We start from the raw sequence: 23,810 nt of genomic DNA, 5'->3' as shown, positions 1-23,810 counted from the left end.
GCAGCTGCACTTGCGTCTTTGGGCCCTGGGGCACAGCGGCTGCAGAGGTTGTGCTGACCATGGATGGATGTGTGCTTGTAGGTATTCTGTGTGTTTGGGTATCTCAGAACACTTATTTCTGACAACTATTTTTTTTCTTATTCATTCATTTCATCTTTATCTGATATACTTTTGACTTAATCTTCCTTCTTATGGGCAGAAAGGGAACAAGCAGTAATAGTTTTTGTGGTTTTGGGGGTTGTGTTTATGCACTGTTCATTTGATGCATCCCCATGAGAAGTTGCAGTCTGGGGCGTACCCTGCATGGTCTTGTGGTTAGGACTTGGTGCTTTCACTGTCATGGCCTGGGTTCAGGCTCTGGTCTGGGAAGTGATCCCACAAGCCATTTCATGCAGCCAAAAAAAAAAAAATGTTGCAATCTGGAGGCTGGTCAGCACCTTTTGGAGTTTTAAATTTGAATTGCTTTAGCTGGGGGACGTGCCCTGACACGTAGAACCACGCTTATTTTCTCTCTTTCCTCTTCATAATCTGCTTGGCTTCTGACTACATTTGAGTTTAAATCCCTGTGTTGACAAGATATGGGCTGTTTCTGCTGGGACTGAAGAAAAGATCAAATGTCAGCTGCAGTCAGGGCATTTCTTGAGGATGCCTGGCAATCTTGATCAGATCCATGGGGTCAGAAATGAGGTAAAGTATGACCGTTGTAATAAAGAAGCTTTAGTATGTATACTAGAATACAGAGTTAGAAAGACCTTGAGAGTAATGATTCCATGAAGTAAATGTTGGTTGTGCAGGCCCTTTTGAGCCTGTGGTCACTTTCTTCTTCCTGTCTACCGTAGGTCTTACCTAGGGAGAGCTGCTCCTTACTGGAGCATTTGATGGGAGAGAGTATTAAAGAACAATAGTTAGCCTTGTTAGCTTCTATCAGCCCTTATTCACTGACAAAGCAGGTGTCCTAAACTTGGTAAGTTTAAGTAATTTGTCATATTTTCTATCCTTTTGGTTTTCTTTAGTGTTTAAATTTGCTTTTGTCTCCATCCAATCAACATTACCATGTGGTTTTCCTCTGCATTTGAGATATCATATATAGACACTTAGGTGTGTTTATGCTCCTTGATTTTCTTATAGAGAGGACATTCATAAATATCAAAAGATCAAAGGATTATTCCCAGAGAGCTTGTGATGTCTGGAATTTGCTCTGAACCTTTCCTAGTTCAATAATTGTAATTATGAAATACATTTCTTTCTAGCCTTCAGAGTAGATAAGGAATGGGAAAGAATAGTGTGTATTTTTGTGTTGTCATCACTTGGTAATTTTACAGGGTATGTAGGAAAGGCACTGTTATAAATCAGTACTGACTCTAGCTGAGGCAAAATATGACTCTCTTTCATGGAAAAAGCGACAAAATGTTTACTGTTTGACCCTTTGGAATATATACTGATGAGAAAACAGCTGGAAACTACTGAAAGGTAAATACTTAACATTTAGAGATGAATATGATGATAATTATTTGGTACTGAAGGAAAGTGAGGGCTGTCCTGTTTGATTAAATAGAATTGTCTCATTAGTCTTGTAGTAAAAAAAGGTGGCTGTTGAAAGAGGCATGCTAATTTCAGACTAGATAATGATTTAATAGAGAAAACGTAATTTTTCAAATCCTTCTAGAATATTTGTTCAGTGTCCAAATTTTATTGTCAAATTTTTGACAAATTAATGGATTTAAAATATTTTTTCCCTTAAGGATGCTAAAATCTCTTTGCTTCTGAAGTTAAAAGCCCGTATATTTCATGTGAAGCCTTTAAATATTTAATCCTCTCCAAATTGGTTCTTGTTTTTAAATTAGGAAGTTTTTTCCTAAGAAAAATTTTACCTTTATTATTAAAGAAATACATACTCTTTTATATTTCTTTTTAAATGAAGAAAAGTAGAATATTATCCATAGTGCTACTAACTTGAATCTATTACATTTATTTTTCATTAATTACAAATAGCACTATAATGTTTTGTGACTAGGGTAGGAAGATTAAAAATAACTGGTAGAATTTGCAGCAAAACATTGATAGACTTCAGGGTTTTTTTAATTTTTAACTTCTTGTTCATCTACATTTTGATGAGAAAGACAACTTTTGGGGAAAACAACTTTGTTTTTCTGAGTTGCTGTCTGGGCCTTTTACATGATAATAACTCCTGGTCAGGATGCTCGCACTTCGCCACTTTGCTTTTCCCAGGGCATCGTTTAAAATAGCCGCTTAGCGTTAAGCCTGCAGAAACTCACGACCACCCCAGTCAGTCAGAGGCGCCTGCTACCCTGCCCTCTTTCCTGCTGATGTCCTCAGACAGAGAAACGCCCTTCCCCTGGGCTGTTGTCCTGTGTCCCTGCCCCACCCCCCGCCCCACTGATTCTGGGATCCATAAGTAATAATATGTCTCATATGTCAACTTAAAAGCACAATGCAAGAGTTGCGAGTTAAGTTTTATCTGGGGCAAAATGAGGACTGCAGCCTGGGAGACAGCACCTCAGACAGCTCTGAGACACTGCGCCAGAGAGGCAGCGGGGAAGGACAGGAGATGTGTGATTTTAGTGATGGGGGCATGCATGCAATCGAGCACATATTTTTCCAGAGGGTTTCTGCTAGTCAGGTGAAGCTTTCTGCTAGTCACGAGACCGTGTCACCATGAGGAATTTGAGTGCTTTTCTAGATATGAGGAGATACAAGGATCTGGCTCATAAAAGCAGCTCCTGAAAATGTCTTAACTATCTGAAGGCCTGTCCTGCTAGTTTTTCCCCTAGCACAGCATGCCTCCTTTCCTACTTTCCACCCTGAGCTCCTTTCAGAGGGTGCTGAAAACCAGCAGCTGCAGCAGCACATGATTTAATCCTTGTCACATGAGATGGCAAGTGCCCAATTGTAGTTGACACCTGAGCCTCCATCCTTTGTGAGGGTATACTGAAAAAGTGCCTTCAGTCACACAACCCGGTGGGTTTCACTTCTCCATAGTGAGAGCCGGGATGCTGAGAGGAGCTCCATGCGGCCTCCACGTGGTTGGCTTGGGCCTCCCCATTCAGCATTCTTAATTCAGTACCCCAGCTCCAGCTTCTCAGCGCATGTTTTGGGCCAAACATAATTGCGGTTTCGGACCATGAATTTTAAATAATTATAACTAGGCTCAAACATGTCTTTATTAATCAAAATATGAACCATCACAATCACATTTTTGCCAACGAGAAGTAGGTTTATTCTTGTAGTGTAAAAATCCATGCTTTGAGATTCAGCAAACCCTTGGAAAGCATTCTCTGCCTCCTGCTGGTTGTGGAAGGGTTTTCCTTGAAAAAAGTTGTCCTGGGGCTTGAGGAAGTTGTAGTCCATTGGTGAGAGATCAGGTGAATATGACAATGAGGCAAAACTTCGTAGCCCAATTTGTTCAAATTTTGAGGCATTGGTTGTGCGACACACAGTCGCGCGTCATCATGGAGAATAATTGGGCCCTTTCTGTTGACCGGTGCCGGCTGCGGGCCTTGCAGCTTTCAGTGCCTCTCATCAATTTGCTGAGCATGCTTCTCAGATGTAATGGTTTCACTGGGATTCAAAAAGCTGTAGTGGACCAGACGGGCAGCAGACCACCAGACAGTGACCATGACCTTTTTTTGGTGCAAGTTTGGCTTTGGGAAGTGCTTTGGAGCTTCTTGATCCAACCACTGAGTTGGTCATTGCCGATTGTCATAGAAGTTCCACTTTTTATCTCATGTCACAATCCATTCGAGAAATGGTTTGTTGTTGTATAGCATAAGAAAAGACGACACTTCAAAATGACAGTTTTTAATTTGCTGTCAGCTCATGTGTATTGATCTTTGTCACCTTTGCTGCTGCTGCTAAGTCGCTTCAGTCGTGTCCGACTCTGTGCAACCCCAGAGACGGCAGCCCACCAGGCTCCCCCGTCCCTGGGATTCTCCAGGCAAGAACACTGGAGTGGGTTGCCATTTCCTTCTCCAATGCATGAAAGCGAAAGTGAAAATGAAATCACTTAGTCGTGTCCGACTCTTAGAGACCTCGTGGACTGCAGCCTACCAGGCTCCTCTGTCCATGGGATCCTCCAGGCAAGAGTACTGGAGTGGGGTGCCAAATGACTGTAGAATGGTCAACATTGAATTCTTTGGCAGCTTCTCGTGTAGTTTTAAGAGGGTCAGCTTTGATGATCCTCAGTTGGTCGCTGTCAACTTCAGATGGCCGGCCACCGTGCTCCTCACCTTCCAGGCTCTCGTCTCCTTTGCAAAACTGCTTGAACCACCACCACTGCACTGTACGTTCATTAGCAGTTCCTGGGCCAAATGCATTGTTGATGTTGCATGTTCTCTCGGCTGCTTTACAACCCATTTTGAATTCAAGTTAGAAAATCACTTGAATTTGTTTTTTGTCTAACATCATTTTCCTACTCTAAAATAAATATATAAAATAAACAGCAAGTAATGTCATTAGCAAAAAAACAAAGCGATAATAACATAACCATATTTATTTAAGGCTGTATTCCAATATCAAGCAGCAGAGTTCAGCAGTGCAAAATCACAAGTACTTTTGCACCAACCTATTATTTTCTGATTTTTTTTTTTAGCATAATAGCAAAACTTAAAGTATCAATCCCTAGCACCTTGAGTGGTGTCTGGCATATAAAACTCTTACATGATTCCAGTGTTAGCCTTTTCTCTAGAATTATTTAATGATTTTCAGAAGAAAAATGTTAGATTGTTCAGTACATTTAATAGGCTATGACTGGAAAATTAGTGGAATGATTTTAGTATCATCTTAAATTGTGCCATTTGTGACAACAGGGATGGATCTAGAAGGTATTATATTTCACTGTTAGTGAAATAAGTCACTCATATGGATCTAAGAAAGAAAACAATGATAGCAAAAGAGAAAAGACTCCTGGATACAGAACACAAGCTGGTAATTGCCAGAGGGGAGGAGGGTGGGGGTGCATGGAACAGATAAGGAGATTAAGAGGTATAAACTTCCAGTTATGCACAGCAGAAGAAATATTAGTCAGTGATGACGTAATAACTTTGTGGTGACAGATGATCACTGAACTTAGCGTGGTGATCACTTTGTAAGGTATAAAAATACCCCGGTTACAGTTCAGTAAAAAAATAAAATGGTGACAACATCTAATGAGACTGTCTATGTAAACTGTTTAGCTCTGCTTACGTTATTACACTCTTCTCATTGCGCACAACCTAAACAATGTCCTCTAACTTCTTTTGGAACATGAATACACCTTAACTGTTCACCACAGATGCTGTGCTAACCATAATGAGTTTGAAAAGGTGGAAATGCTTGTGTCTTCAGGGGGTTGCTTATACTGTAGGCAAATTGTTCACTGGGGTATCTCCAGTTTGTGTGTCTGGAAAGGATTCTTCTCTGATTCACTGTACCTCTCCAGAATCTGAGCGTTAGCCTCTCATTTTCCACCACAACATGCATCTTTCCAGATCACTCTCTCTGGTAACATAACTCCAACGGCCATTCAGCTACACCAGGGCCCATTGGCCTGTCCACATTTTTTCATCCTGCTTCATTCTTCCTGAGCCTCTCAGCTCTCCTTGTCTGGCTTAAATCTGTGACCTGTCATTCTGATCAGCACACTGCATATACCTTTCCCTGTTCTTCTTCCTCTGTACCACCCTGGCAAAACCGACTCTCAGCTTACTAGCCAGCCACCTGTTCCCTGGCAGCTCCCAGACTGTGGCTAGAGGAAACGTGAAACCACACCGTCTTGTCTACTGAAAATTCACGTAAACAGGTGGTCGGCCCTTTATCTGGGCTTCCCTGGTGGCTCAAATGGTAAAGAATCTGTCTGCGTTGCGGGAGACCTGGGTTTGATCCCTGTGTGGGGAAGATCCCCTGGAGGGGATCTTCCCTGGCATGGCATGGCATGGGCATGGCAGCCCACTCCAGTATTCTTGCCTGGAGAATCCTCACGGACAGAGGAGCCTGGCGGGATACAGTCCACGGGTTTGCAAGAGTTGGACACGATTGGGCGACTAAGCTCAGCATAGCCTTTTATTCATTTACATTTTGAAGAATATATTACCTTGGTATCTAACTGCTGAAGTTTTTGCTTTATTAACTATTCAAGTTTATGATTGAAAGTATTTGGTCACTAGTTGTTTTGCATTAACTAACCTTAAATGTTTGTTTTGACCCTCCTTTTAACAGCTTTCAAGCCTCGGATATTGAGGCCATGGCTATATAGAAGGAATGGCAGATAGTATGAAGCAAAAACCTTTTTATCATGTAGATGCTGAATTCATTATTTGTTAGCATAGATTCAGTTTTCAGCCTTTTGATTTTTGTTTGAATGTTTTAATTTCTTAAGCAGTTAAGGACTTGTTATTTTATTTATAACAGGCATCTGATTGGTTTCCACTTTCTTTATATTTGGGTGTTAACTTCTTGACCTGTTTAAAAGACTCCTGAAATTTTTTGCTTCTGAAGATTTTGAATTAATTATATTTTTAAAAAATGACCAGGTTTTGTCAGTTCCTCTCATTTTTATAGGTTCCTCAATTTAGTAACGATTTAATAACGATTCACTACATAAAAAATTTCTGTAAAAAGTTACCATAATATAGCTTGAAAAATATTCTATTTACCCATAAAATTGTTGAGAGTTAATACATTTTGTAGTTTAGACCAAGGAATCTTGATGTGCTCTTGTGGAGAGGGTGAGCTGGGGGTATTGTGTGAAAAATCTTGATGGAGTGGGTCAAACCTTATGGGTGAAGAAAAAACTTTTTTCATTTTGCCCTTAGGTGCTGGCAGCCAAGAGGAAGCCGAAAATCGTGCAGTGGACAAAGTGGAAAGTAGCCCCTCTTTTTATAGCAGAGAGCTTTATTTAATTTGTGAAATTGGACAATGAGAGTCTGGGGGGGCGGTTTGAAACCATTTCCAATAATAAATATGGCTACTGTCCTGCCTAGTTGTCATGCTCAGTTGCTCAGTCGTGTCTGACTGCGACCCCCTGGACTGTAGCCCACCAGGCTCCTCTGTCCATGGGATTTTCCAGGCAAGAACACTGGAGCGGGTTGCCATTTCCACTCCAGGGGATCTTCTCCATCCAAGGATTGAACCTGCATTGGCAGGAGGATTCTTCACCTCTGAGCCACCTGGGAAGCCCATACTGTTGTTGAAATAAGGTTGAAATAAGATCTCCATGCATAGCATTAAGGTACTGCTTGGCTCAAACAGAATAGTATATTTGTTTGGAAATCCCAGCATTTTGCAAGCACACGATAACCACATTACAGTAATTTTTTCATTTGTTGTTCAGTCACTAAGTTGTGTCCGACTCTTTGCAACCCCATGGAGTGCAGCACGCCAGGCTTCCCTGTCCTTCAGTATCTCTCAGAGTTTGTTCAGACTCATGTCCATTGAGTCGTTGATGCCATCTAATCATCTCATCCTTTGTCGCCTCCTTCTCCTCTTGCCTTCAGTCTTTCCCAGCATCAGGGTCTTTTCCAATGAGTTAGCTCTTCACATCAGGTGGCCAAAGTATTGGAGTTTCAGCATCAGTCCTTCCAATGAATATTAAGAATTGATTTCCTTTAGGATTGACTGGTTTGATCTCCTTGATGTCCAATGGGGACTCTCAAGAATCTTCTCCAGAAAATTTTTAATTAATTTCAACAAATATTTATTAAGTGTTTGCTGTGTGCTAGCTTTTGTTATAAGCTTGGGGGATACTGCAAGAAACAGAACAGACAAAAAACTCTTGCTCTGATGAAGCATACGTTCTAACAGGGAGCAGACAGACAATAATTAACATAATGAATAAGAAATCAATATATGTAAGAAGGTGGTAAGTTGTATGGAGTAGGGAGGATGGGAAGTGCTAGTGTTTGGTGGTTGAGTTGCAGTTTTGAACCTGCTTCTCTAGACAGAACTTTGTTAAGGTAATAGTTGAGCAAAGATTCAGTAGAGGTGAAGCTGTGTGCTAAGTCGCTCATCGTGTCTGACTGTGACCCTGTGGACTATAGCCCTCCAGGCTCCTCTGTCCATGGGATTCTCTAGGCAAGAATACTGGAGTGGGTTGCCCAGCCCTCCTCCAGGAGATCTTCCCAACCCAGGGATTGAACACGTGTCTCTTACATCTCCTGCATTGGCAAGTGGGTTCTTTACCACTCGCACCACCTGGGCTGGGATGAAAAGTATTCTAGGCAGAGGGAAGAACCCATGCATAATCCCTTACACTTTTAGTGACCCATAAGGAGACTGTGTCTAGGATGAAAACGAATGAGGAGGAAAATAGTGGGAGATAACAGTCGGACTATTACATAGGGACTTTCAGGTCATTGTAAGGAACAGATGGTCACAGATACCTTTCATATTATATTTTAAAATTAGACCTAATGAAGAAAAAGTTAACATTTGTTGAACCCTAACCTTCCCCTGTTGTCCTGAGCTGCTTAATGGCAGAGCTCTTGATTAGCCCACTCTGGCTTCTCTGTGATTGGAAATGTTGGCTGGCTTCCTCTCCTGGTCCCTTGTGCGTGGCTCCCTTCTGTGTTCCCTGTCAGGGAGGCCACTGTTGAAGTGGGAAGGCCTGGAGTGGTTTGAGGAAAAGAATCTAAATATAAATCTCCTTACACAGTTGAAGAAGAGATTGGCTTCTTACTCACAGTTCTTTATGGAATCAGAGCAGCCTGTACAGGTAGTCTTTTTATTTCTATTTATGTTTTGGCTGCGCTGGGTCTTTGTTGGGGCACACAGGCTCTTTGTGGCTGCAGTGACTTCTCTTGTTGCAGAGTATAGGCTCTAAGGCATGTGGGTAGTTGTCGTACATGGGCTTAGTTGCTCCACGGCATGTGGGATCTTAGTTTCTGGACCAGGGATCGAACCAACGTCCCCTGCAGTGACACGCTGATTCTTAGCCGTTGGACCACCAGGGAAGCCCCATGAGGTTAAGTCTTAAACTAAAGAATTTCATGGCCTTTTGAAGAATTAGTGCTTTTGTTTTTGTTATTATTTGCTTGTTTTTTCCCTACCTCCAAGCAAATATTTTAGGAAGTTATAATGCCTGTTTTAGTTAAAATCTAATGTTTCACTGAAGAACTGTGGACGGAGGTTCGTGACATTGTCCAGGAGGTAGTGGTAAGACCATCCCCAAGAAAAAGAAATGCAAAAAGTCAAAATGGTTGTCTGAGGAGGCCTTACAAATAGCTGAGAAAAGAAGAGAAGCTGAAGGCAAAGGAGAAAAGGAAAGATATACCCATCTGAATGCAGAGTTCCAGAGAACAGCAAGGAGAGATAAGAAAGCCTTCCTTAGTGATCAGTGCAAAGAAATAGAGGAAAACAATAGAATGGGAAAGACTGGAGATCTGTTCAAGAAAATTAGAGATACCAAGGGAATATTTCGTACAAAGATGGGCACAATAAAGGACAGAAATGGTATGGACCTAACACAAGCAGAAGATATTAAGAGGTGGCAGGAATACACAGAAGAACTGTACAAAAAAGATCTTCATAACCCAGATAACTATGATGATCTGATCACTCACCCAGAGCCAGACATCCTGGAATGCAAAGTCAAGTGGGACTTAGGAAACATCACTAGGAACAAAGCTAGTGGAGGTGATGAAATTCCAGCTGGGCTATTTCAGATCCTAAAAGATGATGCTGTGAAAGTGCTGCACTCAGTATGTCAGCAAATTTGGAAAACTCAACTGTGTTCACAGGACTGGAAAAAGTCAGTTTTCACATGTATAATATCATATGTGAAACGAATCACCAGTCCAGGTTTGATGCATGATACAGGATGCTCGGGGCTGGTGCACTGGGATGACCCAGAGGGATGGGATGGGGAGGGAGGTTGGGGGGGTGCTCAGGATGGGGAACACATGTACACCCATGGCGGATTCATGTTGATATATGGCAAAACCAATACAATATTGTAGAGTAATTAGCCTCTAATTAAAATAAATTTATATTTTTTAAAAAAGTCCATTTTCATTCCAGTCCCAAAGAAAGGCAATGGCAAAGAATGCTCAAACTACCACACAGTTGCACTCATCTCACAGGCTAGCAAAGTAATGCTCAAAATTCTCTAAGCGAGGCTTTAAGAGTATGTGAACTGAGAACTTTCAGATGTTCAAGCTGGATTTAGAAAAGGCAGAGGAACCAGAGATCAAATTGCCAACATCTGTTGGATCATAGAAAAAGCAAGAGAGTTCCAGAAAAATAGCTACTTTTGCTTTATTAACTATGCCAAAGCATTTGACTGTGTGGATCACAACAAACTGTGGAAAATTCTTCAAGAGATGAGAATACCACCAGACCATCTTACCGGCCTCCTGAGAAATCTGTGTGCAGGTCAAGAAGCAACAGTTAGAATCGAACATGGAACAATGGACTGGTTCCAGATTGGAAAAGGAGTACGTCAAGATTGTATATTGTCACCCTGCTTATTTAACATATATGCAAGTACATCATGTGAAATGTTGAGCTGGATGATGCACAAGCTGGAATCAAGATTGCTGGGAGAAATACCGATAAGCTCAGATGTGTGGAGCAGAAAACAAAGAACTAGAGATCCTCTATGAAAGTGAGAGGAGAGTGAAAAAGTTGGCTTAAAACTGAACTTCAGCAAACGAAGATCATGGCATCCGATCCCATCACTTCATGGCAAATAGATGGGGAAACAGTGACAGACTTTATTTTTGGGGGCTCCAAAATCACTGCAGATGGTGACTGCAGCCATGAAATTAAAAGATGCTTGCTCCTTGGAAGAAAAGCTATTTCTAGCTTATGGTGAACGGTGTCAGATTCTTGATCTCCAAAGAAGATTTAGTTTCAGGACCAGGCTTGATCACTCAAGCGCTTTTGTGTAGCAGTTTTATTAAAGTACGAAAAGGGACAGAGAAAGGTTCTGACAGAGACCTCAGAAGGGGATGGAGAGTGCCCACCTCCCTAGTCTTAGCAAGGGAGTTATATACTGTTTTAATTAGTTATTACAATAAGAATGTCTCAAGATTGTAAAGATCTTACTAGACCCACAATTTACATTTTAAGATAACAGGATTAGCCAGAAGGTCTTCAGGAAGGAGAAACTGTCTTCAAGCAGGATACATTGTTTTTATATAATCCCTAATACAGTTGTTTGTTGTGTAATCATCAGTTCTAGGCTTAAAGAAAAAAAGTTTCTTTTTAGTTTTCTGTGACTGTGACTAAGGAATGGAGAGAGAGAGAGAGAGAAAACACATTTGTCTTTTCCTCCTCCTCGAGAATTCTAGACACCTCTCTCTACTTCCAGAGCACCAGACCCTCTTCTCCTCCTTGGGGATCCTGGACTTCTTATCAACCTGCCTAGGAATTGACTCTCTCACTGTGACGAACCTAGAATATTAAAAAGCAGAGACATTACTTTGCCAACAAAGGGCTGTCTAGTCAAGCTATGGTTTTTCCAGTAGTCATATATGGATGTGAGAGTTGAACTACAAAGAAAGCTGAGCCCGAAGAATAGATGCTTTTGAACTGTGGTGTTGGAGAAAACTCTCGCGAGTCCCTTGGACTGCAAGGAGATCCAACCAGTCCATCCTGAAGGAAATCAGTCCTGAATATTCACTGGAAGGACTGATACTGAAGCTGAAACTCCAATACTTTAGCTACCTGATGTGAAAAACTGACTCATTGGAAAAGACCCTGATGCTGGGAAAGATAGAGGGCAGGAGGAGAAGGGGATGACAGGATGAGATGGTCGGGTGGCATCACTGACTCGATGCACATGAGTTTGAGCAAGCTCTGGGTGTTGGTGATGGACGGGGAGGTCTGGTGTGCTGCAGTCTATGGGGTCAGAGTCAAGAGTCAGACAGGGCTGAGTGACTGACTGACTAACTGAACTGAATGTTTCACCTAAATGTTTCTACTCAGTATTGTCTGCAACATTTTGTTGCAAAGTTACAAATTTGTAACTTTAATCCTTTGTCTTAATGGCTCCATTCATTTTGCTTAGAGAAAGTTTTCTTCCACTTCCAAATAAAGTGGATCTTTTTCTGTGCCTGTCTTAACTCAACAGTGCTGCAGCTGACCTGACAGCACTTTGATTGGTGTCTGACTTTCCTTTTGTGCGGTGGTCATTTCCCATTGGTGTTACTGTTGTGGGATGTTTTTGATTGTTTGGGTACTGGTGTTTTGTTTTTTAAGCTTTTGAATTGACATGTGGTGAAAGAACTAATAGTTTTTGGTTGGCAGATAGTTAAGAAATTGAACCATTTGCTGTCTTTCGGGCTTATGGCATAACATTGTACAAAACAGCTTAATTTTTGAATTGGAGCTTACTGATGCTGATTTGCTTTGTCCTGGTTTGGGGGGGCATGATAATTTTTGAAAAAATTATTTTATACTATAGAAGTTAGTAATGTATAAGTAGTATTGCTTTGTAGATTTCTTGTTTGTACATGACTTAAATAGTGTTTCTCTGCTCTCACGTTCAGTGAAACGATTTTATATGTGCAGTGGGCTCTCTACAGACAATTCCTGAGGGGGCTGTGTGAAGCCTCCATGAAGACCTGATATTACAAGAAGCTTAGGAAAACATTGCTGTTCAGTGCCCTATTGTTTATAAGACATCATAAGGAGAGGGAAAATGGGATTATTTGAACTCTTTCAGTTATAAATTTGAAATGAAACTATTGAATCTAGAGTGGGCATTAGGGCAGGTTTAATCTTTGATTGGAGGGTAAAACTTTTTAAAAGTTGCTTATTTATAATAACAGATTTTAATATTCTTGGGTTAAAAGATGTAGTCTAATAATTTTACAATTAGAAGGGACCTTAGATGTGCTGTCATGACTTGTGTAGTACTTAGGTTTTACTTATGAAAAGTTAGAACCTCAAAAATATGAGCAGAGTGAACGTGGTCCAGATCAAAGGTGAAGAAGCAGGTATCCATTAACCTGGGCGGATGAGCACGTCAGCTCTGCGGCTGCTGCTGGTTTCTCAGTACTAACGCAGTGGGCCTGTGGTTTCAGTTGTGGAATTCCTTTATTTTTTTATTCAGTGCTATCCCTGTATCTTCTTACATTTGACTTTCTGTTAATGACGCACATGGGGTCCTAAGTAAATTGTTCACAAGTGTTACTTGGTAGTTTGGGAAACAGTGAGTATTAAATTGGTATTTAATTTTTTCAGTGTCTTAAAGTACCTAACGTATTTATCCTTCTCTTTTAGGAAACTGAAAATGGCCCTTCAGCAATGCTAGGTCTATAATGGGAAGTGTCACAGTTCGGTATTTCTGTTATGGATGCCTTTTTACATCTGCAGCCTGGACGCTTTTGCTTTTTATTTATTTCAACTTCAGTGAAGTGACTCAGCCACTTAAGAATGTGCCCATCAAGGGGTCTGGGCCCCACGGACCATTCCCCAAAAAATTTTATCCCCGTTTCACTCGAGGTCCAAGTCTAGAATCACAGTTCAAAGCAAACAAAATTGATGATATGATAGATAATCATGTTGAAGATCCAGAAAGAGGCAACGTGAAATTCTCTTCTGAATTGGGTAAGTGTACCTGATATTTGCTAGCAACGTGTCGAAATATTTCATCGTTGGAAGTGCAAATATTCTTTAAATCACGTATTGTTCAGAGGACTAGACATGTGACTTTTTTCTGTACTGATGTGTTTTGTTCATGAACTAGCTGGGGTCCTGTGATTTTTGCAGACAAAGTAAGGAGTTATATTCTGTTTTGTTCAGTTCTGACTTCAATATTTTATGAAGACTTCGGAGAAACTATGAGGTCCAAAATTGGAGGGAGGTGGGAGAGGGCAGAAAGGAAGAAAAATTAAGTGGTTGGAAAGAAAATGGAACCTATGGGGGAAGATTTTAATTGCTAGCATTATTTAATAAGGGAAAGCAATGGTTGAAAAGTGACTATTTTAACATATTTTGAAAGGCAGAGTTAAGACAGGACATAAACCATTGGGTTTAGAAATAAACTGAGACTGCTCCTGCTAAGTTAGTTCAGTCTTGGCTGACTCTGTGCGACCCCACAGATGGCAGCCCACCAGGCTCCCCCGCCCCTGGGATTCTCCAGGCAAGAACACTGGAGTGGGTTGCCATTTCCTTCTCCAATGCATGAAAGTCAAAAGTGAAAGTGAAGTCGCTCAGTTGTGTCCGACTCTTAGCGACCCCACGGACTCCAGCCCACCAGGCTCCTCCGTCCATGGGATTTTCCAGGCCAGAGTACTGGAGTGGGGTGCCATTGCCTTGGGACTACTTATATCTAAAAAGATTTTTACTTACAAGTAAAATTATTGAGTCGCTGGAATATATTTATTAAATATAGGAGTTTTTTTATTCTTCAAAAATTACAGTCTGTTCAGTTTGGAAGCAAGACTGAACACTGCAGTTCTAGAGTTCTGGTTTCAGCAAATTTTATTTTAAGGGATATATGAGCCATTTTGGTTGTCTTTAAAACTTAAGAACATTGATCTTCATTGAAGAATCAAATAATAAGTAATTTAAGAGTAAAAGCATATAGTGAGAGATTCTGAGAGATTGAAAGATCCACAGAATATAAAGGAAATGTAAAAACAGATTTCATCAGTTTCTAGAATTTAATCATTTCCTTATACAGGAGGTCAAAAGTATTGAAAATTATATGAGGAAAAGGAAGCTTTTACTTTATTTTTCATAAAATATACCTTCTATTCATTTTCAAACAGCCATTGGGACCTTTTTAAAAGCATTAATGGAAATTTTTCTAACTTTTTGTTTATAGTAATTTTTATAAAATTTTTATAAAGTTGTAACATTGGGTTTGCCATTTTTAATGGACTTTGCCTTTGAATGTAGTAGTGAGAGAATTGTAGATATTTGAAGTGACAAACTCAAATTACCCATCAGAAACTAAATTCTTTATAAAAGATCCTAAAGATCACAAAACAATTAGAGCTAATAAATGAATTCAGCAAAGTCGCAGGGTATAAGATCCACACACACAAGCCAGTTGTATTTCTGGACATTAGTGATGAATAGTCCAAAAGTAAAATTAAGAGAACAATCTCATTTACAGTGGAATCAGAAAGAAGTACTTAAGAGTAAATATACCAAGGAGGTATAAGATTTGTACATCAATTGTGCTTCAGAGCACAACAGAAAGAAATAAAAATAGACCTAAATAAATAGAAAGACGTCCTAGGTTCATGGATGGAATGCTGAGTACTGTTAAAATGTCAGTGCCACCCAAAGCAACTCACACTGAATGTAAGCCTTATCAAAATCCCAATGGCCTTTGTTGAAAAGATGGAGTAGCCGAGTCAAAAGTTGATAAGGAATTGCAGGGTGCTCTGAAGTCTTGAAAAAGAACAAAGTTGGAGAACACATACTTCTCTTCCAAAACTTCCTAACAGTGTGATACTGGCATAAGGAAAGATACGTACATCGCAGGATAGACTGAGAATCCAAAAATATACCCTCCGACATCTGTGGTCAAGTAGCATCTATGGTAACGCCTAAGAACAAGTAACGTGTGGTCAGTTGGTTTTCAGAAAGGGATGCTAAGAGCAGCTAATGTTGAAAGGATGGTCTTTTCAGCAAACGGCGCTGGGCCAATTAGATATCCCCATGCAAAGGAATGAAGTTGAACCCTTATCTCATATTGTATTATATTAACTCAGAATGGATCAAAGACCATAAAACCCTTAGAAAAAATCTTCGGGATAAATCAAATAATAAATTGGGAAAACACTGCATTCTGTATTTCATCCCTTCACACCTGTGTATCTGTAAAACAATCAGCATTCTTAAGAACAAAAGTTTACTCAACTTTAATTTTTTTCTGTTACTATTTGCCCATTAAAAAAAAAAAAAAGTGGCAGTGAAAGTGCTCAGTCCTAACCCCTGGACCGCCAGGGAACGCCCGTTCTTGACTTTTAAAATCCATGTTTTCCTGAGTGTTTGGCCATGAAATCTTTTTCTTCATTTTAACCTCTACTAGTAAAGTAATGCTCAAAATTCTCCAAGCCAGGCTTCAGCAATATGTGAACTGTGAACTTCCAGATGTTCAAGCTGGTTTTAGAAAAGGCAGAGGAACCAGAGATCAAATTGCCAACATCCACTGGATCATCAAAAAAGTGAGAGAGTTCCAGAAAAACATCTATTTCTGCTTTATTGACTATGCCAAAGCGTTTGACTGTGTGGATCCCAATAAACTGTGGAAAATTCTGAAAGAGATGGAATACCAGACCACCTGACCTGCCTCTTGAGAAACCTATATGCAGGTCAGGAAGCAATGGTTAGAACTGGACATGGAATAACAGACTGGTTCCAAATAGGAAAAGGAGTATGTCAAGGCTGTATATTGTCACCTTGCTTATTTAACTTCTGTGCAGAGTACATCATGAGAAACGCTGGGCTGGAAGAAACACAAGCTGGAATCAAGATTGCCGGGAGAAATATCAATAACCTTAGACAGGCAGATGACACCACCCTTACGGCAGAAAGTGAAGAGGCACTAAAAAGCCTCTTGATGAAAGTGAAAGAGGAGAGTGAAAAAGTTGGCTTAAAGCTCAACATTCAGAAAACGAAGATCATGGCATCTGGTCCCATCACTTCATGGGAAATAGATGGGGAAACAGTGTCAGACTTTATTTTGGGGGGCTTCAAAATCACTGCAGATGGTGATTGCAGCCATGAAATTAAAAGATGCTTACTTCGTGGAAGAAAAGTTATGACCAACCTAGATGGCATATTGAAAAGCAGAGACATTACTTTGCCAACGAAGGTCTGTCTAGTCAAGGCTATGGTTTTTCCAGTAGTCATGTATGGATGTGAGATTGGGACTGTGAAGAAAGCTGACCACCAAGAATTGATGCCTTTGGACTTTGGTGTTGGAGAAGGCTCTTGAGATTCCCGTGGACTGCAAGAAGATCCATCCAGTCCATTCTAAAGGAGATCAGTCCTGGGTGTTCTTTGGAAGGAATGATGCTGAAGCTGAAACTCCAATACTTTGGCCACCTCATTCGAAGAGTTGACTCATTGGAAAAGACTCTGATGCTGGGAGGGATTGGGGGCAGGAGGAGAAGGGGACAACAGAGGATGAGATGGCTGGATGGCATCACTGACTCGATGGATGTGACTGTGGGTGAACTCTGGGAGTTGGTGATGGACAGGGAGGCCTGGCGTGCTGCGATTCATGGGGTCACAAAGAGCCGGACACGATTGAGTGACTGAACTGAATTGAATGTCCAGTGGGATTAGTTTTCCATGACTCGACTTCAGGAAATGCTATTATAGGGGAGTCATTCTGTGAGCAGAGGCTAAATGTTTGATGTGGGAAAGAGAAAGCAAAAGGAAGCTTACTATTCTAGGTAAAGGTAAGATTTCCGACAGTGTGAGAGCAAAGGTGTTAAATTATAGTGATTTTGATTAGCTCTGTGGTGGACCTTCTTGACTGTGAAGTTGATTAAAGTCTGGAACTGGAGACATTTTACAGAAAGGGTTATCAATAGTCAATTTTCTAGGGGAAGAGTCCATATAAAAACTTGGGGTAAAAATTTTTTTCTAGAAAACAGAACCAAAAAAACCTCTTGCCCAGTTAATTGGGGCCTGTTGAGATCCATATGGGGTTCTGTAATCTGTTGTTTTTATGGTATAAATCATCATTAAGTCTCTTTTTTTCTTGGTCATAGGTAAGTTGTTTTTTTTTTTCTTGAAACTATTCTTAAATTATGGCTAATGAGCCATAATTTATGGTTAAAGTACACTTGCTTTTTTGAGGAAAGTTTGACTTAAACCTTGACACAGTTTTTTGAAAATGGAGACAAACTAGGTTTGAGAAACATGGCTATTAACCTATTTATAAGAAGTTAAAGCCAAGATTTTCTTTAAGTTTTGTTCTTCATTTACTTTTTTTGGCTGCACTGTTGCTTTGCTTGGGCTTTCTTGAGTTGTGGCGAGCAGTGAGTGGGCGTCTCATTGCGATGGCTTCTCTTGTTGCGGAGCACCGGCCTGGGCACCTGGGCTTCTGTACTTGCAGCTCGTGTGCTCAGTAGTTGGGGCTCACGAGCTCTAGAGTGCACGCTCAGTGCTTTGGTGCACAGGCTTAGTTGCTCCGTGGCATGTGGGATCTTCCTGGACCAGGGGTTGAACCCGTGTCGCCTGCATTGGCAGGCGGGTTCTCATCCACTGTACCACTAGGGAGATCCCCAAGATTTTCTTGAGATCATAACAGGAATTGTAGCATTCATTTCCAGATTTAATTCACTGACTGTGACTTCATTCTTTTGCAGGTATGATTTTTAATGAACGTGATCAGGAGTTGAGAGACTTGGGCTATCAGAAACATGCCTTCAATATGCTTATCAGTAACCGCTTGGGCTACCACAGAGACGTGCCAGATACGAGGAATGCAGCGTACGCTCCTTCTTAGTTTCTGCTCGCCATTTTAATAACACAGTGCTTTTAGTGCGGTATGATAAGTCATGGGGGTGGTGTTGCTGCTGCTGCTGCTGCTAAGTCCCTTCAGTCATGTCCAACTCTGTGTGACCCCATAGATGGCAGCCCACCAGGCTCCCCTGTCCTGTTAATAATCTGCAATTAGGCTTCGTCATTCATGACACTAGAAAATTTAAGACAGATTTATTTCCACTCTTATTATGCTTGAAGCCACATGGTCTGAGATTGTACTAATAGGGTTCTAGAGCTTGCTGGGTTTCTTTTGAAATGTAAAATATGAAAAATATGAAATACTAATTGCATATAATTAAGTAACCTTCTGAGTATATGTTTATTTTAAATGTTTGTTTATTGGATTCATAACAAAAAGGAATTCACATCAGTGAAGAATTCTACTCGTGATCTCACTTTTCTGTTTTCATTCTTTTTGTTTTTTCAAAGGCTTTTCTTTCATACAGTCAATCAGTCATTCACTCTACAGATCTGTTTCAGCACCGACTGTTTGCTGGACACTCTGTTAGGCTCTGGAAATAAAATAAGACATAGCCCCTCGGTTCCCAGGGCTTAGTGCCTGTCAGGGGAGGTTGATAAGGAAGTGAGTAATTACAGTAGCACAAGAATGAAGGCTCTGATAGGAACGGGTGAGACAGGGCCCCCACCCCAGAGTGACCAGGGAAGCGTCAGAGAGAGGGACTGAACAGTGCGGTACAGCAAGGTTGTCCCCTGTATGGGAACAGGCTGAGGCAGGAGATATACCGTTTGTCAAAGGGACCGAAACAGTTCTGTTTGCCTGTAGTGAAAGAATGGCAAGAGGCTGAAAGTAGGCAGGGCCCAGACGTTGTAAGGCATTGTATGCTGTGCAGAAGAACATGGAATTCCTGATTTTATTTTTTAAGTCAGCGGTTTTTTTTTTTCCTTGTGGTCACTTAAAGCCACCTAACCTTTTTTAAAATCAAAGAGTTGCTTACATGGAAGCTCGTCCATTATCCTGATATATGTCATAGTTTACTCAAATCTTTTTATATGATTGAGCAAAAATTAAAATTTTCAAATACAGATATTCATATTTACTTTTGAAACTTCATTGAGAAGAAACTGAACATCAGCTGTTGATTGCTGCATTAAAAACTTGCAGTGATTTCAGTAAAAACACATCTTTGTGTAACCTCTGTACCAAAGAAGAAAAAATTCAAGTTTTAAAAACTTGAATTGACTTAAAAATAAGCAGAGTAGCAGGAAACGGAGGGAGAAATTATTAACAATTATAAAATGCTTGAATAAGAAAGCACATTAATTCCTTACCACTTTTTAATAAAAATTGTTAATGATGTAAAGAAGAGGCTCAACAAGGGAGCAGTTAATGTTTAGTGAATGATAACCTAAAACATTCAAGCTTTTTGAAATGTCAGCATTTTCTCATATTCGTCTTTACAGATGTAAAGACAAGTCTTACCCAGCGGATCTGCCAGTTGCTAGCGTTGTTATTTGTTTCTACAATGAAGCTTTGTCTGCCTTGCTCCGGACGGTGCACAGCGTCCTGGACCGCACGCCAGCCCGGCTTCTTCATGAAATTATCCTCGTGGACGATGACAGTGACTTTGGTGAGGAATACTGTAACTGGCAGTGTGGGATCTCTGCTTTGGTTCACTATAGTAATGACCACTGGCCATTCAGTCCCTGAAAGATAGGAGGACCCTCGTGCATGCAGCTGCAGCAGAGCCAACCACAATTACACGCCTGATTGTAGCGTAGTTTTGGAGAAACTGCATTATCTGTGTAATCTGTTTTCAAACTATGCTACCCAAATTAGGCTCTTGAAATTTTCCCCTTGGCTTACCTTTTTAAAATAATAATTTTATTTTGAAATAATCACAGATTTGCAGTGAGTTACAAAGAAGTCCTGTGTGCCCTTTCACCCCGTTTCCGCCATTGGTTACATAATAACACAGTATTGAAAGCCAGAATTTAACATTGATACCACGTGTGTGTACAGTTATTTGCCATTTTATCCCGTGAGTATATTTCTGTAACCACCACTGTAATCACGGTACAGATAGGACTACTCCATCACCCCAAAGATCTCCTACCTGCTACCACTCTGTATTCACACGCACCTTTCTGCCCACACATCCTTAATTCCTGGCAGCCCTCATCTCTGTGATTTTGTTTCCATCTCTATGGTATTGTCATTGGGTTGTTACATAAACAGAATCACACAGTATGTGACCTTTTAGGATTAGCTTTAACTTGGCAAAACGCTTTGGCTTAGGTTTATCTTGTCAGTCTGTCACATCAGCTGCCTCCAGATAAAGTGGATGGCGTTGTGATGGCTCTTAGATGGTCTCTGAACACTGGTACTTTAGGCTTTAGTACATACGTCTTTCACTTCAGTTCAGTCGCTCAGTCGTGTCCGACTCTTTGCGACCCCATGAATTGCAGCACACCAGGCCTCCCTGTCCATCACCAACTCCCGGAGTTCACTCAGACTCACGTCCATTGAGTCAGTGATGCCATCCAGCCATCTCATCCTCTGTCATCCCCTTCTGTTTCTGCCCCCAATCCCTCCCAGCATCAGAGTCTTTTCCAATGAGTCAACCCTTTGCATGAGGTGGCCAAAGTATTGGAGTTTCAGCATCATTCCTTCCAAAGAACACCCAGGACTGATCTCCTTTAGAATGGACTGGTTGGATCTCCTTGTAGTCTAAGGGACTCTCAAGAGTCTTCTCCAGCACCACAGTTCAAAAGCATCAATTCTTCAGCGCTCAGCTTTCTTCAGAGTCCAACTTTTACATCCATACATGACCACAGGAAAAACCACAGCCTTGACTAGACGGACCTTTGTTGGCAAAGTAATGTCTGTGCTTTTTAATATGCTTCTTACCTTTCTTTAATTCAGCATAGACTCTTCCTAAGAGTGATTTCATGTACACAGCAGGATGGAGGGCAGTCCTCAACCTTGTGAGAGGTGATATTCCCATTTTACAGAGGAGGAAATAGTAATTTGCTCAAGATGTTACCTGGTAGAGTTGAAATTAGACCCAGGGAATCCACCTGCTGGTGCAGGAGACTCAGGTTCTATCCCTGGGTCAGGAAGATCCTCTGGAGAAGGGAATGGCAGCCCACTTCAGTATTGTTGCCTGGAAAATCCCACAGACAGAGGAGCCTGGTGAGCTACAGTCTATGGGAATGCAAGAGAACTGGACATAACTGAGTGATGAAACCACTACCATTCAAGCTTTCTGCTCTTTTCATTAACAGTAAGCTGCAGAGATACACTGATAAATTATATGCCAGTTACATGTCTTTTCACAACTTGAGTCTTTATTAAGCATTCCTTATGTATCAACAACAGAACTGGTATGCCAGTATACTTAAGTATACAAAATGAGTAAATGTATGTTCAGATCAACAAGAGTAAAATTCTCAAACCTTGGTAAACGTTGAAACCTCATAGGAGAAACGGAAAAATTAATTAAAAAATAAATGATTAAAAAACCTAAGAATTTGCATCTGGACCAAGTAGAAGATTGGCTAAGTAATATAATTCTAAAATTTATGGTGTTGAATTTATTTTTTCATGTCAGCCTGTGATTTGTTTTTCATTCTGTGGATATTTTTTTCTAAAAGAGAAAACTCATGATCAGTTACAATGGTTTATATGCTAACTATGGAAAGAATTACTTATTAGATCTTGTATGATGTCTGAAGTTATGAAATTTAAAGGTAAATGAGCTAGAATTTATAAAAAAAATAGTGCCCATGGAAGATGCTAAATTATAAATTAGTATAACAATGTATTTACTGCTGCTATTATATAATTCTTGGTAGGGCAAAGAAGTTATTTCTCAACTATTCTGAAATGGAGTAGGACTTAAATTACTTTGAAAAAAGGCATTTACATATCAGTTTCTTCTTTAAGTCTGATTTGTATGTAGTCAGCTGAACATTCATACACTCAAAATACTCATTTTAAACATTCTTTATGCAAATTGTTGAGTTAGTTGCTATGGAAATACAAAAAGTCTGTAAGTTAAGTAACTACTCCTTTAGGCTAGTATTCCAACTCTGATCCCTCATTTTCTTCCTTTTTCTTCCTTTCAGGATAAGCTATGCTCTCCTTCTAAAATAAAGCGGCAGATTCTGTAATACTTACTTGAATGCTTGTTGTTGCAAGCACCAGGTACAGCTCTAGAGTGTCTAAAATACCTGTGCACGCGTCTCATGTGGTTTGAACGATCTTCAATTTCAGATGATTTGAAAGGAGAACTAGATGAATACATCCAAAAATACCTCCCTGGAAAAATCAAAGTGATAAGAAATCCAAAGCGCGAGGGCTTGATTCGAGGAAGAATGATTGGAGCAGCCCACGCAACAGGTAGAACTTCCCGTTGGCTCTTGAGTGATGAGAGCTCTCTTCTCCTGCCCTCCTGATTCCTCATTTGTCTGTGGCGAGTAGAGTCTCAGTGGGCACTGGCAGCAGGAGAGATGAGGCTTGTGCAGTTTGGGTAAGGCCTTTCCCTAATGGAGCCCCGTTGTCCCAAAGCCCAGGCCCCAGGAAGGCGAGCTCTAGAGTCCTCACTGGTCTGCTTCTGTTTCTCTTCAGCTGTATCATATCGGTTCAGATTTCTGTTTATCTCTATGGAAGGTTGGTGCCAGTGATTTTCATTTACGATCTGAATAAAAGCTTTTCCTTTTTAAAATACATTTATTTAATTAAATGAATCTCTTTAAAAATATTAAGTGTCTAATATTTCATGTAGTACCTGGAAATATGGCCCCCCCCAAAAAAAAAATCATGAAGATGACTTTGGAATTCTGAAACTTTGGTGGGGCATACCCTCATAGTGAGAAAATCTGCCTTCCCACACACTGCCCTCCTCCGATGACTGGTTACCGGGGCTCACGGTGGGCTTCGCGCTGCTGTCCGCCGCCACCCCTCCTGTACACCCCCTGTCTCGTTTGCGGGGTTCGTTTGTGACTTCATTTGTACTGTCTTCCTTCTTCCCTCCTCTGTCTTCACCTGCAGTGAACAGAAGCAGTTAACAACGAATGAGACGGAGCTCCCCTCCGTCCAGTCCACAGTCACATGCAGGTTGAATTCAGGGCTTGTGATTTGTCTTCTGTAGAGTTCTAGTCAAATAAAGACTCTCTGACTTGGCTGTTTTGACTTACAGAAGGCACGAGATAGGAAACTGGGGTGTTTGTGGGGGACGGCGAGATCGTGTCACAGAACACTGTGCTTTCCCAGTGCGTTGTTACTGCAAGCTTTTTCAGGCAGCAGTCGGCATCTGGTTTTTTTCTTTATGTCGTGTTGGTCCTTGTTCAAGTATAGTTTGGGATCTGTCAAAAAAAAAAGTTTTGGG

General features: G+C 40.8%; 1 protein-coding gene across 15 annotated transcripts in view; it reads left to right on the top strand.

Annotated features, from left to right (window-relative positions):
- GALNT11 (polypeptide N-acetylgalactosaminyltransferase 11) overlaps positions 1-23,810 on the top strand; it is a 52,700-nt gene that overhangs the window by 14,679 nt on the left and 14,211 nt on the right. For 6 of the 15 annotated variants that reach the window (XR_015161893.1, XM_086394803.1, XM_086394799.1 and 3 more), the window contains exons 2-5: positions 13,222-13,548; positions 18,282-18,405; positions 19,882-20,048; positions 22,697-22,822. Coding sequence is in view for 13 of the 15 variants with exons in the window: in XM_086394803.1 (XP_086250929.1) it covers positions 13,260-13,548; positions 18,282-18,405; positions 19,882-20,048; positions 22,697-22,822 (706 nt within the window). In the remaining 2 variants the exon portion in view is untranslated. Of the gene's footprint in view, positions 1-15; positions 78-551; positions 688-6,809; positions 7,226-13,221; positions 13,549-18,281; positions 18,406-19,881; positions 20,049-22,696; positions 22,823-23,810 lie in introns of those variants that run through there. The other 9 variants (XR_015161894.1, XM_086394811.1, XM_086394800.1 and 6 more) reach the window with 4 other exon arrangements.

Source organism: Bos grunniens, chromosome 4 (genome assembly GCF_055505025.1).
Source record: "Bos grunniens cultivar Pamir isolate PY7600 chromosome 4, Bosgru_T2T1.0, whole genome shotgun sequence".
NCBI lineage: Eukaryota > Metazoa > Chordata > Mammalia > Artiodactyla > Bovidae > Bos > Bos grunniens.
Note: the sequence above shows the minus strand (reverse complement) of the source record. Positions and strands in the feature narration are given on the sequence as shown.